At 43.3% G+C, this 18,701-nt stretch overlaps 1 protein-coding gene across 2 annotated transcripts in view; it reads right to left on the bottom strand.

The window, feature by feature from the left end:
- Positions 1 to 1,457: 1,457 nt before the first annotated feature.
- Positions 1,458 to 18,701, bottom strand: part of tgfbr1b (transforming growth factor, beta receptor 1 b) — a 63,242-nt gene continuing 45,998 nt past the window's right edge. For both annotated transcript variants that reach the window (XM_038997695.1, XM_038997694.1), the window contains exons 5-9: positions 18,156 to 18,323; positions 11,194 to 11,350; positions 8,317 to 8,441; positions 7,848 to 7,978; positions 1,458 to 3,717 (exon numbers count right to left, since the gene is read on the bottom strand). In XM_038997695.1, the coding sequence (XP_038853623.1) occupies positions 3,592 to 3,717; positions 7,848 to 7,978; positions 8,317 to 8,441; positions 11,194 to 11,350; positions 18,156 to 18,323 (707 nt within the window). In that variant the 3' untranslated portion in view covers positions 1,458 to 3,591. The remainder of the gene's footprint in view (positions 3,718 to 7,847; positions 7,979 to 8,316; positions 8,442 to 11,193; positions 11,351 to 18,155; positions 18,324 to 18,701) is intronic.

The following is an 18,701-nucleotide window of genomic DNA, read 5'->3' as shown; positions in this document are numbered from 1 at the left end:
GGCGTTGACCTTGCCACAAACACAAGCTCTAAGATCTAGCATTATGTACACGCACGGGGACCAAATTCGGCATGACATTTCTGCTCTTTTTTTCTTTTGTTTCAGCGATATCTGTTACTCTCTTAATATTAGGGATAGCTTTCACTTCCTTTTCGTTCAAACTATTTTTGCTGACCAACTGTGCAGGACAGAGCTTCCAGCCAGATATACAAGATGTAGGATCTTAAAATTTGACCAGTTCGCTGAAAAAAAATCATGCAGCAACAGGAAATGAGAGTTATTACGTGGATTATAATTAATGGACATTTTTGTAGGGGTTGGTACATTTTTTTGTAAGTGAAAATTGCAAACTTCAGAAGTCTTTTTAAACCTCAAATACACACGTTTAACATGTCCTGCTGATTTACAGGAATGTTTTCCTGCAACGGGGTGATCAAATTAAGATCCTACATCAATAGTTGTATATATACACCATTTCCCGCCCTCTGTCCATTCATTTCCACTAACTTTATTCTTCCAAATGAACATTTTCAGTATGTAGCAGGGATCACTAAAACCACTATATGGCACAGCATACAATCAATCTCCAAGGTTCAACACAATGTAAAGATCATTTCCTGAAGCACATCTAATCAGAAATAATAAAAAAAATGCTTAAAGGGCTACTTCAGCATTTCTCTACAGGATGAAGATTGACCTGATGCATCAGACAGACGTACAGAGAGACAGAGACACAGAGATCCCAGCACTCACCCTTGGGGAACACCAATGGTGAATCATGTAGAGACAAAAACATCATGGCACAGATCTATTAAGAGGCATGTGGGATATGTTATGTACATCCAATCGGGGCTCTCACAGAGCATCTCTGACCTCATCTTGGTTTCTGAACAGAGGCAGACATTTTGTAGCAGCAGTGTCCCATAGATAAATACAATGCATCCAAACAGCAGACAGTTGAAGAGAAATCCAAAGGAATAATAAAAGAACAAAGACAACCTTATTGCCACACAGGTTCACGTGCAGTTAGGTCAGAAGAAGTGCACTTATTGCCAAACACTCATATATTTTGGGGTTCTGTTTATGTTTTGTGATGATTGACAACAGTATTTCATTTAAAAAAAAGATTATATATATATATATTTTTTTTTACACATGCTTCAATATGAGGTTTTGCTTAGTATGCTGAAATAGAACAATAAGCTGCAGTGACATCAAGACTGTGGAAACTGAACATACCAAAACGAGCACAATCCAAATTGGTATAAATATGCAGCTTGCAGGTTTAGGTGTGTGGCAATAGGGCACCTTACAATACAAACAAAAACATACAATTGTTAAAGATGCACTATGCAGAAACCGCTCTGCCACTTCCTGGTTGCTAAAATTCGAATAGTTCGCCTAATTTCAATTTGTGTGACAAAACAAGCAAGTATAGTTTAGAGAATCATTGTACCTAAACCATTGTGAAATTTTCCATAACCAAAAATTGTGCATTTTCAGGTGTTTGAAGCTGGTGCACAAAACCAAAAGTAAAGCAAAAACTAAACTTAAAAACAGGAAGCACAGAAATAACGCACATAGAAGAGATCTACCGATTCTTAGACTTGCTTTCAAATGAGAAAGAAATGTGAATTATAGATCTGTCAATGTGAATTTTGACGGTCGCTCAAAAAGTTACATATTGCAGCTTTAAATCTGGTGCTATATTTACTTTTTTTCTTTATATAGAATATTGACCCTACTTTCTAATAGTTATTATTTATCATCTTTTCACAAAACAAAAGCAATCCTGCCTCTCTCCATTGGTCCCTTAAGATTTGCTAAGCTGAAATGTGAAGCAGTTTACATAATGTAACACAACATTTTTATCCGTAAATGTACATTCTTGTAGTAGTAGAAAAAGTTGCAAAAAACCCCCCCGGAAAACCTATGGCTTAGTAAATATCCATTTGCTATATTTAAATGAATGTACCTCACCTTGTTTTTCTTTAAAGAGACATCTAAAACAATAAATGTGTGCCGTCACACACTCTGAAACAACCCCAAAAAAAGTATAATCCAACAATGCATGTTCATAGGGCAACTTCAGTAATGCTTGAGCTGTTTTTTATTTCTCCTTAAAGCCACTTTGGAGGTGACCAGTGTAGTCCCTGTGGGTACTAGCCCCACTATCAGTCTGGTATTCAGTTTCTATAGTCCAGAGAGCTCTCCCATACAGCAGAGAGAGCGCGAGAGAGAGCGCGCGAGAGAGAGCGCGCGAGAGAGAGAGCGCGAGAGAGAGAGCGCGAGAGAGAGAGCGCGAGAGAGAGAGCGCGAGAGAGAGAGCGCGATAGAGAGAGCGAGAGAGAAGGTAGAAAGACATCCCTTGTTGCTGTTTTGATGAGGGGGGCTGGCGGAGGGGGGTAGAGGGAGGGTGGGTAGATGGCACCAGAGAGGCGGTATTGTGGCTGCCCCTGGCAGTGTGGCAAGGCCACATGTGTCCTTTCATGTGCATAGGAGGAGGAACACTCCCTGCTGATCCTACAGCTCTGGGAGGGCTTCTGTCAAGACTCCATGTGATCTTACACACACACACACACACCCACCCACACCAACACCCACCCACCCTCACACAGTAACTGACATGAGAGGAGAAGAAGGGGGGTAGGTTTAAAGCAGTGGCACTTTCAGGTTATCACCTGGCTCGGAAGGCATGATGGCGACTGTCGAGCTGTTGTTGTCGTAGTAGTAGCAGAGCAGAGTATATAAAATAGATACATTTTATCTATATTGCATATGCCATAGCATGTTGGCCAAGACTGAATGAGCTCATGTCCAGTTTGTTTGCAAACAAAAACCAATAAGTTAAACTGACCTGTAGTGTTGTGTACCGTGATACGTAGGGAGAAGAGAAAGAAACACTAAAAAAAGATGCAACATTTTCTGGAGACGAGTCCAACAGCACACCAGCATCTCTCCATGGGAAAAAACACAAATAATAACTCAATTAATATGCTCGTTTTTAAGTACCAGATGGTAAAAAAATAAACAAACTATGGTTCGTTCAGTCTTTTTCTAGGGCGGTTCTCGTCGAGTCCAAGCTACCTCGCCCAGTGACAGAACATTTGTTGTTGGAATGGAGGCATTGTCACCTGAATGTTATGACCAGCAGTCATGCAACCTTAGGGTTTTTCTTATGGGTTGTTGATGTTTCCTTTCCTCTGGTTTCTGCTGAACAGCATTGAGAGATGGGTCTGTGGCAGGGTGGGACTACTTCGGTCTGTAATCACCCTGATAGGTAATTCACGAGCACTGGAGGAAGTGATCCCACCAATCTTGAGGACAGGGGGGTGGGGTTTGCACTGGCAAACATCCCTCCACCAGATCCACCCATCACCTCCGTGACACAGGAAATAGATCCACGCGCCGGTCAGCGGGGCGACGAGGAAACGATGACGGCGTTTAGGGAGGGGTCGGGGGATATCAGAGTAAAACTTCACCGTGCCGCCTCTCCTTTCAAACCAAGAGGAGGATCAGCGGGGCGAGAACTAATGATGGTAATAATAAAATAATAAGATTATGAATAATATAATAAGAGAAAGGGAGTGTCTACATCTTGATGCCCTCTGATTGGCTGAGCTGGGAAAGGGTCTTCTTGATGCGTAGTGCAGTGAGGCGGGCGGCTCCGTTGGCATACCAGCACTCCCTCATGATCTTAGCCATTACCCGCAGAGCCTGGAGGAAAGAGAGAGGAAGGTTGACTTGATGAAAAAAAAACGTCACTAAAGCAACGTGTTAGAACAGAGGTGTGTATGAGTATTTTTTATCATGACAATGATATTAGTAAACAGTGGTTTCGTATTCCCAGCAGAACAGAGAGGCAATATCCCAGTGTGCATCACACACACATAGGGAGAGTCCCCCCCCTCCTCACTGTACCCCGATCAAACGCGGAGGGGCCAGGGCCCTGATTCAAAACACTTTTTGTTTAAGGAGAAACATAAGAAATAGCGCAAGAACATTTCCAAGAACCTTTGAGGAATAGCAACTTTGCTTAACTATAGACTTATGACGAAAGTACAGGGGGGAAAACATGGCAGTTAAGAAAGAATGTCTTCTTAAGAAGGTTTTGTGAACCTGGGCCCCTGTGCTCTTAACCACTTACTGATGTTTTTATCCTTTCCACTGTTAGACTCCTGAGAGGCTTGGCTGTGGCCATTGGGTGTACAAGGTGACCCAATACCTACTTCAACAATAGCCCTGTTTTGCTCTCCTAAATTGAAAACCCTGGGCCAATCTGATGCTCATTCCTCAAAAACGTGTTTAAAGGGATAGTTCGGGATTGTGGTAATGGTTCAAGATTGTGGCACCGAGCATACTAGGTGTACCCGAAGTCTTTGCGTGAAGCTAGTTAGCATTTGATTGCAAAATTACCTGCAACTTCCGGCATACTGGATGCAGAGACATAAAACCACAAGTTCATCTGACTCTTGGGAAGTAGGCTTCATTGCCAAAATCCCCTTACTATCCTTTTAAGAAAGTAATGGCATGTTTTTGGTGGAGCTGGAATGAGACGTTGAATCATTTTGTTGCCAGCCTTGTAAACAGCATCTGTTTTCTGGCCATAATTTGTCTACATCTCTCAGAAACCTGTCGAGGACATAATCTTGGAGATTTCCACTAGTGCTTATTAAGACAGAGTGCACTCATTTGGATTAACGCTGACAAATACTCTTCAGGAAGCTTTCTGACAAGTAGGCCTCGCCGCCGCATCTGCTACGGTCTCTCAGTACAACCCACGTCAGTGGCTATGTATATGCTCCAGTTGTGGGAGAAGCCCGCAATTTGAATGGGCGTGTTTAACCACAGAGATTACGTAATTCTGTGTGTGGAACTGTTCAGTTATGATTACTCATTTTGGTCATGTCCTAGCATTGTACTAGCGACAACGTCAACAGTGAAACGCTTACATTTTGACTTACACAATGCTCGATTTTACAATGCATATTTAAATGACTTTAAAATATTTAGGATTGATAATTATGCATTTAAAAATTGTGAAATGCATTCAATTTGTTAAATGCAACAAACATTTTTTTTTTTTGTGAACACATACCAATTGGTGTACGACGCGGAAATAAAAATAAATAAAAAATCTACCAATACCCTATGGATAAGAGTAAGAGACAGGCTAGAGAGAAACACAGCATGTACTATTGTTTCAGAAGCTGTGGCATTACCCAAGTTCACATGATGAGACCTTGGGACATTCAATACAGTTGGGACTCATAGAAAAATCCCCACTGATCTAAGAGTCTAGACACTTCCCTATTCAGTTCCAAATATTTTGCTTCCCTATTCAGTAATAGTATTAGTGATAGCCTGGTTGTGGGAGAAGTCTGGCACAGTAGTAGCAGAGCAGCAGCAGCCCACCACGGTCCCTCACTCCCCCACAATCTGCTGCAGTCTGTTGACAAACATACATTACACTGACTCACATCCAGCAGGGCCTTTTCAGCAGCTAGTCTCCACGCTGGCTACTGCTTTAAGAAGCATTCACAGCGCTCTCTGTTTTGTATGCCTGAATGGACTCAAGGCCAGAACACGGCATAATCCTGACACCTAGAAATGACTAAGTGTGCATCTGACTGGAACGGTACCCTATTACCTACATAGTGGACTACTTTTGATATAGTGCACTACTTTGGACCAGGGGGCTCTGGTCCAAAGTAGTGCACTACATAGGAAATAGGGTGCCAGATTAGATGCAGCCCAAATCTGTATCGAGCAGACTTTTCATACCCAACGTGTGGTTCTGATGATACAGATGGACTGGCTAAGAGGATTCTTCTCCAGAGTGGGAAACAGGAGAGGGGTGAGTCATGTGAGAAAAACATACAGGGGAGATGTTATCTGGAGAGTTCACAAAGCCACCGTGGGGCTGTGGGCTGGAAACCACAGGAACGCCCCAGTGGCTAGCTAAAGAGCACAGAGGGTTGTGTGTGTGTGTGTGTGCACTTTACTGCACGTAAGCACACACGTAGTATGCAAACCGAATACACACACACACACACACACACACACACACTGTGTGCAAACTGACTAGACACACACACCTCCCTGAAACCATAGCTTGTGGTGAGACAGAGCGGTTTTTCAGGGTCGTGCTGTCAGACACAAAACAAGGCCGGGAAGGCTCTCCACATGTCACGCTCTGCCTGACTCTGAAAACAAAGCGTCTCACAGAATACCAAAACTACCCTAGCAGCCCCGACAACCTGTATGAACATAAGCAGCGGTTTGGTCTGTCTGCAAAGGAAGTCCTCTGAGAAGTCATTACGAGGGTAATCTGTACCTCATCATAAACTACACCACTGTCTGTTTGGAGAGGGTGCCCCAAGGTGGTCCCCTCACTGTTCTCTGCTCTATCCTACCAGACAGACACACTCCTCCTCTCAGTCCTCCTCCTCCTGGTCGTATTGTTGTTGGCAGGGTGTGGCTGACTCACCGTGGCGGTGCAACATTCCAGTCTCAACAAAAAGCATCTGTGTTTACGGCCTGACCTGGAAACGAGTGGCGGCCGCTGAGGCGCCATCTGCCCATTGGCACATTAAACCACTGCCCCCTCAGCCGTAGCTAGCCTCAATTAAAACCCAGGAGAGAAGAAGAGAATGACTTTCCTCTGTCTGTATATTTCAATTTTGGGGTGGTTTATGCTAGGCCTGGCATGCTAAATGGAGATTCTCCATTGAAAGCGTTTCTTAGTCCGAGATTTGGCTTAATCTGTTTCTGGGAAACCAGACCTGTATGTCTTGACATGTTGTGTTAGTTGTACTGTACATGTGGTCAATTGGTACTGGCATGCTACATTGCTTAATATTTGTGTTGCCGTAGGTTGTATGTATGTATTCATCTAAATTATAAATCATATTTTTACAAAAAAGGTTTTCGGTATGGGGACAACTCAGCAAACAACTTGTTCTGGCCAAGGCAGAAATATAGAATATACCTCAACAATATCTATACCCATTAGACTATTATTTTGCTATCAGGGACATCTATCTCTCCGGTTGATCGATCAGTGTCTTGTCACTGGGTTGTGTTGCATGGCAGGTGCAGCACAGTCACAACAGCTTGGCAGCCATAAAGGCATGGTCGTAGTGGCCAGATTAGATTACAAGATTGTATTACTTTGGATTGGCTCTAATCTAATTGTTCAGTTTTACAGGCAATAAACAGAACACCAATAAACAGAGAGGATAAAAGAAAGAGCAAAAGAGGGAAAAAAGAGCCTTGTAAACAGAGTGTGATGCCGTGAAGGAGGGAAACCTGAGAGAGAGAGGGGAGAAACGCAGCACACTTTCTTCCCCTCAGGGTGGATGGTTACTCTCTGAGGGAGGGACTGTGGTTCTACTGAGGAGAGAGGGAAACACTAGCTTGTGAGACCAGTCTTATTGAGATAGATGGACGCATGGGAGAGTTTCAGGTTTGTGGGCTGTGATCGTTCTTGGTTTAAACGCACCATGTCACGTGGATTTTCAGTTGATGAAATTGCCCGTGTGGCTCAGTTGGTAGAGCATGGCGCTTGCAACGCCAGGGTTGTGGGTTCGATTCCCACGGGGGACCAGTACAAAAAAGTATGAATGTATGTACTTGTAAGTCGCTCTGGATAAGAGCGTCTGCTATATGACTTAAATGTAAATGTAATGAAATTGGCTAGTTATTATGGCTGTAAAGAGAAGACACTTAAGGTGAGTCGTACCTCAGAACTTGGAATGTGAACGGTTTAAAAACCAAAGCAATAAAAATATAAGCATTTTTAATGGTATGAAGGTCCTGTGTGTGTGTGTGTGTGTGTTACGTACCTCACAGCTCTGCCAACGGTTTGGAATGTTGGGCCGTAGCTTCTGCTCACACACCACCCTCCTCATCTCCTCTACAGAGGGGTCTGACTGCACCAGGTCATGGTATGGCAGCTGGTAGTCTTCAACGATGCCTGACGCAAATCACGTCAGACGCGTTAAAATACATCACAAACCGCTGACGGTACGTACAACGCAATACAACAAACGTTTATTATCCCTCGAAGGGAAAATGTGTTTGTCCTCTGCACAGTATATATCATAAACATCCCAGAGGAAGTAGCTCATGTCCTTCAAAAAGGAAATGTATGTGATTTGTATATACAGTGATAATCCAACAGAACCAGAGAATTAGTTAATGAACTAATAAACTTGCTATGCGCCATCATATTACTCACCAACTGTTGTTATCGGGGGCGCAACAGACAGTGAATTAATAACGGCGTATCTACAGGGGGACCAACGCACGTACCTGCTAGAGAGCATCTACTGGCTATCTCCCAGAACACCAAGCCCATGGCGTAGATATCTGCCCTCTTAAATGACTCAAAATGCTTCATGTTTATCGAGTCGTCCAGCACCTCTGGTGCCATATACCTGGGGGGGGAAGAGAGAGAGAGAGAGAGAGAGCGAGAGAGCGAGAGAGCGAGAGAGCGAGAGAGCGAGAGAGAGAGACGACAAGGTTGGTTAGATACTACAGTAGACTGACCGCGCACACACACACACGTTACGTCTTATGCAGCATTCAATTCACAAGTCTAATTCACAACCTTCCACACAGAGCAAAAATGTCTTAAATTGAAATCCTTGAGCTGGAGTTTCATACTGACAATAAAAACCATCAAAAGGTTTGGTTTCAATACACCTACAAACGCTCCCGTTCAATTGAGAGCGTTTCAGAAACGCTCATCTCACAGCAGTTAGAAGCGAATCAATATTTGCCCAACACACTCCGTGCAATCAAAGATACAATCATTCCTCTGTTTTTTATTTAAAAGAATTCAAACAAAAACTGATTCTATCCTCTGCTAGGCAGCCAGGCGTGTTCTCCCAACACAGCTTCTCAGAGAGATATGAAACATTATCCTCCTCAGCATTTGTAGATGAACAACATTCTTGATAACCAGCAATTCTCTCCGGTTGGAAGTTTCTGGCACAGATCGACAATCAGTTTCCCCTCCTCCAAATTCTCACCTGCACCATTAGACCCTCAAACACAAAACTGACAGATCAGTGTCTAGGGGCAATATCTCTAATACTGTCATTAGAGAAAGGACATTTTGTTCCTTAAGAAGGGAACCCCAGATTCCCAGCTAGAGATGAGAGCGAGAGGGAATGTTTTGGGAAGGGGGTTACCCTCTCCTCTGGAAAGTTGGGAGCCACAGGAAGGAAGGGTGTTAGCGCTGCGGCGCTGGGCCTAATCTCCCTCCACAGTCCACAGACGTTCCAGAGGGTGAAGTCCCAGAGCCGTGAGCCTCACTAAGCCCCACGGATTCCAGTGGGCCAGCTGAGCAGACAGACAGAGCCAGCCAGAACCACAACACAACCACCCGCCTGCCCCAAAGAGAAAGAAGGGGGTCTCCCGCGCTACGCCAGAAAGGTAGAAAAACTCACAGGGCTTGACATTGTCTACCAGCACCAATGTGTCAGTGCACCAATTAATGCAGCTCCACCACCTAACGACAATGAACATAGTAAACTGTGGTAATGCCATCGACCCCCCCCCACCCCCCCCCCACCCCCGCCCCATCTACCTCTCAATGACTCAGTACTGGGCCTGCAGCATTGATCCCCCCCCTCACACCCACAGTCCCCAGTCCTCAGCCCGAGGGCAATTCTACATGAAACATGAGTGCAGGGGGGAACGGGGGAAAAAGAGGGAAGGAAAGACAGGGGACATGTTTCTAGCAGGGCTTCACAAGTAGGACAGATTTTTACTCGTCCAAAATCTCAAGTCAATTGTCAAAAAAAAGAGAGAAAAAAGGTCTGCAACACCATTTTTACATCATCGTACGGTGCAAGGAACCACCTTACAAAATAAAATGCATTACTATGTTTTTCACCATAGAGAATCAGTTACAAATGTAGGCTACACCTATTGGCTTCTTTGCCTATTCAAGTCTGCTTCAAAATACAACACTGCCCCTTTAAGGCTCTGCTGGAGGATGGTTGGTTACCCTTGGTAGCATATAAAATATTGCAACATTACAATTACAACCAAATTACCTGTCTTTATAAAATAATTCCCTCCAGGGCTCGAAATTAAGGGCGTCCCGGGATTTTTTCCCCTCTAAAGTTCAAAACAGACCCTGGCACAGTTCTGGGACGAACCACTGCATATAATGTATATTTGGTTTTAAAGCAGAGGCTACTAAAAACAGAACAGACCGTTTAGCTTAAAATGTTGATCAAGTTTATTTCTTCATATTATAAGCTCAATAATGCGCACATGGCCGTAGACTACGCATGAACGTTCCAAAATGCAATTACAGGGGAAACGGCACGCGCTAGCGGTTTCATGTGACAGATATGAAAATATATTTTAGAAATTAAGAAAGAGGGGAGATCTAAAGATGCATCAACATGGGTTACTAATAAGACTAGGATTATGCCTTTGGCTGCTGGACAACAAAATAACATTGATTTAAAAACCAAGAAAACATGAGAAAAATGCTGGTTTCAATGGCATATTATGGGTGTATAAAATAATTCCCTCAACATTTCTATGGTTGTATTTTGGCCAGGCTACTTTGAAACAAGACATGGTTTCATAAAACATCACTGTTGCTGCTGCAGTGAGGTAGAGACGGCGCATTTGTATGGGCAGCGTGTTTCCATGTAATTACTCACGCCGTGTGCCCCTCTCTTTTCCTCCTTCTCTACCATCCGCCCCTCCCTCCCTCGCAGCTGCCCTCCCTCCCTACCTGCTACCGATTTCACTGCACCTTCACCTATTATGGCCAGCAGTAGCTGTTGGAGCTGGGAGTCGGGGTGATGGCTCCAGTCACTATGAATGACGACTCGAAAGAGGCCGCCCCTGGGGACTCCACTTACCTTTGAGTTTCACACTGTGGTTGGGGGCTTGGCAGCACTCTGGAGCCAGAATGGATGAACAGTTTAGAAGGCACCTCCACCTCATCATTACAGCCAATGACAGCTTGTGGAGCCAGAATGGCCGCCAAAGGGCTCCTGTTACCTTTTGATTCCCGTTCCATCGTCGAGGGGGGAGTAGTTTGAAGTCGCCACTAACCACATCAAAGAGCCTGCATGGCGGCTCAGTCATATCACATTGCCAGTCCAAATAACAGGCATAAGAGGGCAGCGGAGCCCAAATGGGGAGTCCAGTTACCTTTTGGTTCCTACTCTGTGGTTGGGGGCGATGTCGATGGTGTCAGTGGCGGAGTCATGGCGCACGGCCAGGCCCAGGTCAGCGATGCAGCACGTCCCGCTCTTCTTCACCAGGATGTTCTTAGATTTCAGGTCCCTGTGGGCGATGGCCGGCTTCCCTGGAATTGGAGGGGAGAAGAGAGAGAGGAGAAGTGAGAAAGGAAGAAGAGTGGGAAAAGAGAGAGGGTGGGAAAAGAGAGAGGGTGGGAAAAGAGAGAGGGTGGGAAAAGAGAGAGGGTGGGAAAAGAGAGAGGGTGGGAAAAGAGAGAAGGTGGGAAAAGAGAGAAGGTGGGAAAAGAGAGAAGGTGGGAAAAGAGAGAAGGTGGGAAAAGAGAGAAGGTGGGAAAAGAGAGAAGGTGGGAAAAGAGAGAAGGTGGGAAAAGAGAGAGGGTGGGTGAAGAGAGAGGGTGGGTGAAGAGAGAGGGTGGGTGAAGAGAGAGGGTGGGTGAAGAGAAGAGGGTGGGAGGAGGACAGAGAGAGAGAGAGAGAGAGAGAGAGAGAGAGAGAGAGAGAGAGAGAGAGAGAGAGGGAAGAAGAGAGATGAGAGGGTGGGAAGAGGAGAGAAAGAGAGGGGGAAGGAAGGGAAGAGGAGAGAAAAAGAGACGGAAGGAAAGCGAGAGAGAAGAGAGAGAGCGACAGAGGGGACAAAAAAGTGAGAGAAATTAGATTGAGCGCTCACTGATGCAAAGGTCAGACAGTGAGGGGAGAAAAACTGAAAAGATAAAAAGCCTGCCTGTCCCCGCTGGTGCCTACATGATCGTATTTGACATGTAGGAGTGGAGAGAGTGGGGGTGCATCTCAATAGTCTTAAGTGGTCTCCTCTCCTTACTCCTTGTATCCGTACTAATCTGAAAAAACTGGACAGCTGAAAGCACATTCTTTGCATTTGCATATCCTGCATCTTCAGATAAGAAAATAGACCCATAATAAGGTCCTGTATATGGTACAGTTGAAGTCAGAAGTTTACATACACCTAGGTTGGTGTCATTAAAACTTGTTTTTCAACCACTCCACAAATTTCTTGTTAACAAACTATAGTTTTGGCAAGTCGGTTATAACATCTCATTTGTAAAAAATTTCCAACCATTGTTTACAGACAGATCATTTCACTTCCAGTGGGTCAGAAGTTTACATACACTAAGTTGACTGTGCCTTTAAACAGCTTGGAAAATTCCAAAAAATGATGTCATGGCTTTAGAAGCTTCTGATAAATGATGTCAATTAGCCTGAGTCAATTGGAGGTGTACCTGCGGACGTATTTCAAGGCCTAACTTCAAACTCGGTGCCTCTTTGCTTGACATCGTGGGAAAAATCAGAAAAAAATCAGCCAAGACCTCAGAAAAATAATTGCACACCTCCACAAGTCTGGTTCATCCTTGGGAGCAATTTACAAACACCTGAAGGTACCACGTTCATCTGTACACACTTTAGTATCCAAGTATAAACATCATGGGACCACGCAGCCATCATACCGCTCAGGAAGGAGACGCGTTCTGTCTCCTAGAGATGAACATACTTTGGTGCGAAAAGTGCAAATCAATCCCAGAACCGCAGCAAAGAACCTTGTGAAGATGCTGGAGGAAACAGGTACAAAAGTATCTATAGCCACAGTAAAACGAGTCCTATATTGACACAACCTGAAAGGCCGCTCAGCAAGGAAGATGCCACTGCTCCAAAACTGCCATAAAAAAGCCAGACTACAGTTTGCAACTGCACATGGGGACAAAGATCGTACTTTGAGAAAATGTCCTCTGGTCTGATGAAACAAAAATAGAACTGTTTGGCCATAATGACCCTCATTATGATTGGAGGAAAAAGGGGGAGGCTTGCAAGCCGAAGAAGACCATCCCAACTGTGAAGAACGGGGGTGACAGCATCATGTTGTGGGGTGCTTTGCTGCAGGAGGGACTGGTGTACTTCACAAAATAGATGGCTTAATGAAGAAGGAAAATTATGTGGATATATTGAAGCAACATCTCAAGACACCAGTCAGGAAGTTAACCTCTCTGGGATATGTGGGACGCTAGCGTCCCAACTGGCCAACATCCAGTGAAAATGCAGAGCCAAATTCAAATAAATTACTATAAAAATTAAACTTTCATGAAAATCACACATTCAGTATACCAAATTAAAGATACACTTGTTGTGAATCCAGCCAACGTGTAAGATTTCAAAAATGCTTTACGGCGAAAGCAAACGATGCTATTATCTGAGGACAGCACCCAAGCAAACACAGACCATCATATTTCAACTCTCCAGGCGCGACAAAACGAAGAAATAAAGATATAATTCATGCCTTACCTTTGACGAGCTTCTTCTGTTGGCACTCCAATATGTCCCATATACATCACAAATGGTCCTTTTGTTCGATTAATTCTGTCGATATATATCCAAAATGTCCATTTATTTGGCGCGTTTGATCCAGAAAAACACTGGTTCCAACTTGCGCAACGTGACTACAAAATATCTCAAATGTTACCTGTAAGCTTTGTCCAAACATTTCAAACTACTTTTGTAATACAACTTTAGGTATTTTTTAACATAAATAATTGATAAAATTGAAGGCAGATCATTTCACTTATCACTTATCAATACCGGAGGAAAACAAAGTGTAGCTAGCTTTCAGGTCAAGCGCCTCTAACAGAGTACACTTCCTTCTACCCTCATTCTGAACAGTATTACGTCTTCATTTCTCAAAGGAAAAACCTCAACCAATTTCTAAAGACTGTTGACATCCAGTGGAAGCGATAGGAACTGCAAGAAGGTCCCTTAGAAATCTGGATTCCCAATGAAACCCCATTGAAAAGAGCGTGATTCTGAATGGTTTGTCCTCGGGGTTTCGCCTGCCAAATAAGTTCTGTTATACTCACAGACATATTTCAAACCGTTTTAGAAACTTCAGAGTGTTTTCTATCCAAATCTACTAATAATATGCATATCTTAGGTTCTGGGCCTGAGTAGCAGGCAGTTTACTTTGGACACGTTTTTCATCCAGACGTGAAAATACTGCCACCTATCCCAGAGAAGTTAAAGCTTGGTCGCAAATGGGTCTTCCAAATGGACAATGACCCCAAGCATACTTCCAAAAGGTGTGGCAACATGGCTTAAGGACAACAAAGTCAAGGAATTGGAGTGGCCATCACAAAGCCCCGACCTCAAACCCATAGAAAATTTGTGGGCAGAACTGAAAAAGCGTGTGTGAGCAAGGATCCTACAAACCTGACTCCGTTACACCAGCTCTGTCAGGCGGAATGGGACAAAATTCACCAAACTTATTGTGGGAAGCTTGTGGAAGGCTACCTGAAACGTTTGTCCCAAGTTAAACAATTTAAAGGCAATGCTACCAAATACTAATTGAGTGCATGTAAACTTCTGACCCACTGGGAATGTGATAAAAATAAATAAAAGCTTAAATAAATCACTACTATTATTCTGACATTTCACATTCTTAAAATAAAGTGGTGATCCTAACTGACCTAAGACAGGAAATCTTTACTAGGATTAAATTTCAGGAACAGTAAAAAAAAAAAAAAAAAAAAGGAGTTTAAATGGCTAAGATGTATGTAAACTTCCAACTTCAACTGTATATATACACCCACTAACGGTCAAAAGTTTTAGAACACCTACTCATTCAAGGGTTTTTCTTTATTTTTTACTATTTTCTACACTGTAGAATAATAGTTTAGACATCAAAACTATGAAATAACACGTATGGAATCATGTAGTAACCAAAAAAGTGTTAAACCAATCTAAATATATTTTTGTGAGATTCTACAAAATAGCCACCCTTTGCCGTGACAATGCAAAGTGTGCAAAGCTCTCTCAACCAGCTTCATGAGGTAGTCACCGGGAATGCATTTAAATTAACAGGTGTGCCTTCTTAAAAGTACATTTGTGGAATTTCTTTCCCTTTTAATGCGTTTGAGACAAATCAGTTGTATTGTGACACGGTAGGGGTGGTATATAAAAGATAGCCCTATTTGGTAAAAGACCAAGTCCATATTATGGCAAGAACAAGCACTATGATGAAACTGGCTCTCATGAGGACCGCTGCAGAGGATAAATTCAGAGTTACCAACCTCAGAAATTGCAGCCCAAATAAATGCTTCACAGGGTTCAAGTAACAGACACATCTCAACATCAACTGTTCAGAGACCGCGTGAATCAGGCCTTCATGGTCGAATTGCTGCAAAGAAACCACTACTAAAGGACACCAATAATAAGAAGAGACTTGCTTGGGCCAAGAAACACGAGCAATAGACATTAGACCGGTGGAAGTGTGTCCTTTTGTCTGGAGTCCAAATTAGGAGATTTTTTGTTCCAACCGCCGTGTTTTTGTGAGACGCCGTGTGGGTGAACGGATGATCTCCGCATGTGTATTTCCAACCGTAAAGCATTGAGGAGCAGGTGTTATGGTGTGGGGGTGCTTTGCTGGTGATACTGTCAGTAATTTATTTAGAATTCAAGGCATACTTAACCAGCATGGCTACCACAACATTCTGCAGCGATATGCCATCCCATCTGGTTTGGGCTTATTGGGACTATCATTTGTTTTTCAACAGAACAATGACCCAACACATCTCCAGGCTGTGTAAGGGCTATTTGACCAAGAAGGAGAGTGATGGAGTGCTACATCAGATGACCTGGCCTCCACAATCACCCGACCTCAACCCATTTGAGATGGTTTGGGATGAGCCGGACCGCGGAGTGAAGGAAAAACAGCCAAACAAGTGCTCAGCATATGTGGGAACTCCTTGAAAAGCATTCCAGGTGAAGCTGGTTGAGAGAATGCCAAGAGTGTGCAAAGCTGTCATCAAGGTAAAGGGTGGCTATTTGAAGAATCTCAAATATAAAATATTTTGATTTGTTTAACTTCTTACGGCTGAGTCCCCGTTAATAACGGGATCGATATGACAACAGCCAGTGAAAGTGCAGGGCGCCAAATTCAAAACAACCGAAATCTCATAATTAAAATTCCTCAGTCATACAAGTATTTTACACCATTTTATAGATAAACTTGTTGTTAATCCCACCACAGTGTCCGATTTCAAAAAGACTTTATGACGAAAGCACACCAAACGATTATGTTAGGTCTGCAGCCAGTCACAGAAAAACCCAACCATTTTCCAGCCAAAGAGAGGAGTCACAAAAAGCAGAAAGAGATAAAATTAATCACTAACCGTTGATGATCTTCATCAGATGACACTCATAGGACTTCATGTTACACAATACATATATGTATTGTTCGATAAAGTTCATATTTATATCCAAAAATCTTAGTTTACATTGGCACGTTATGTTCAGTAATGTTTTGCCTCCAAAACATCTGGTGATTTTGCAGAGAGCCACATCAATTTACAGAAATACTCATAATAAACATTGATAAAAGATAGGTGTTTTACATGGAACTTTAGATAAACTTCTCCTTAATGCAACCGCTGTGTCAGATTTCAAAAAACCTTTACGGAAAAAGCACACCATGCTATAATCTGAGTACAGCGCTCAGAGCCCAAATAAGCCATAAAGATATCCGCCATGTTTTGGAGTCAACAGAAGTCAGAAATAGCATTACAAATATTCACTTACCTTTGAAGATCTTCATCAGAATGCTCTCCCAGGAATCCCAGTTCGACAATAAATGTTTGTTTTGTTCGATATAGTCCATCATTTGTCCAAATACCTTCATTTTGTTTGCGCGTTCAGTCTAGTAATCCACATTCATGACGCGCAGGTCAGACGAAAAGTCAAACAATTCCATTACAGTTCGTAGAAACATGTCAAACGATGTATAGAATCAATCTTTAGGATGTTTTTAACATAAATCTTCAATAAATCTTCAATAATGTTTCAACCGGAGAATTCCTTTGTCTTCAGAAATGCAATGGAAAGCAGGTCGCTCTCACGTGAGCGCGCATGTTAAGCTCGTGTCAGACACCTGACTCAGAGCTCTCCTTCCCTCATTCTTCACAGTAGAAGCATCAAACAAGGTTCTAAAGACTGTTGACATCTAGTGGAAGCCTTATTAGTATGCCCAAAATGACCAATATCCCACTGTATATTGGATAGGCAAACCTACAAACCTCAGATTTCCCACTTCCTGGTTGGATTTCTTTCTCAGGTTTTTGCCTGCCATATGAGTTCTGTTATACTCACAGACATCATTCAAACAGTTTTAGAAACTTCAGTGTTTTCTATCCAAATCTACTAATAATATGCATATCTTAGCCTCTGAGCCTGAGTAGCAGGCAGTTTACTCTGGGCACCTTTTCATCCAAGCTACTCAATACTGCCACCCAGCCATAAGAAGTTATCACTTTTTTGGTTACTACATGATTCCATGTGTTATTTCATAGTTTTGATCTTTTCACTATTATTCTACAATGTAGAAAATAGTAAAATTAAAGAAAATCCCTTGAATGAGTAGGTGTTCTAAAACTTTTGACCGGTAGTGTATAGTGCAATATATCATAGTCTGTGTGGGACCCAGAGAGGTAGACACAGGGGAAGAATAGGGAATAATTACTAGGTAGGTAGCGTGCAATCAGGAGATCAACTACAGAGGCCCGACAGGGATGATTTAACATCTATTTACAGATATAGAGTGGGGTTTCCCTACGGTGGGGAGCAGACCTGCTTGTCATCATAGTCAAACTTCCAAGTTTCCCTTTCTATGTCCATGATACAAACCTAATGTGTGAACATTATGATTAGAGTACAGATATACGTATGAAGTATTGTATGCATGTCATTTGGTGCCTATGTTACACACAGTTTGTAACACATTACTATTCTACGTGAAGCCAAAAGGCAAATGTTCCGACTCCCATCTCTTGACAAACAGTAAAGTCCTCAGTCGCTGATTGGTGGGTGTTGCTGTCACCAGTCACTGATTGACTGTGATTGGTCAACATAGCTGTCACTCACCTTGCGTGCCAACGATCTCCATGTGGAGGTGGGCCAGGCCGCTGGCAGTGGACAGGGAAAGTTTGATCATGCCCTCCACGGTGACGGTGTAGCGGTTCAGGTAGTCAAACAAAGAGCCATGCTCATGGTAGTCTGATACCAGCCACAGCTGGGTCCATGTCCCATTATCTGGAAAGAGAAGGGGGGAACAGAAAGAGGGAGGGGAGAGGGATACAGGTACAGAGAGATAAAGTAGAGTAAGATGAGTGATGGAGAGAAAAACAAAGAAACAGACAGACCGAGAAAGACCGAGCGACCGAGGGTGAGAAAGACAGAGCGAGAGACAGAAAGACAGAGCGAGAGAGACAGAAAGACAGAGCGAGAGAGCGCGAGAGACAGAGCGAGAGAGACAGAGAAAGACAGAGAGAGAGACAGACAGAGACAGAAAGACAGACAAAGACAGAGAGAAAAAGACAGAGAGACAGAGAGAGAAAGACAGAGAGACAGAGAGAGAAAGACAGAGAGACAGAGAGAGAAAGACAGAGAGACAGAGAGAGAAAGACAGAG

Source organism: Salvelinus namaycush, chromosome 7 (assembly GCF_016432855.1).
Source record: "Salvelinus namaycush isolate Seneca chromosome 7, SaNama_1.0, whole genome shotgun sequence".
Taxonomy (NCBI): Eukaryota; Metazoa; Chordata; class Actinopteri; order Salmoniformes; family Salmonidae; genus Salvelinus; species Salvelinus namaycush.
Note: the sequence above shows the minus strand (reverse complement) of the source record. Positions and strands in the feature narration are given on the sequence as shown.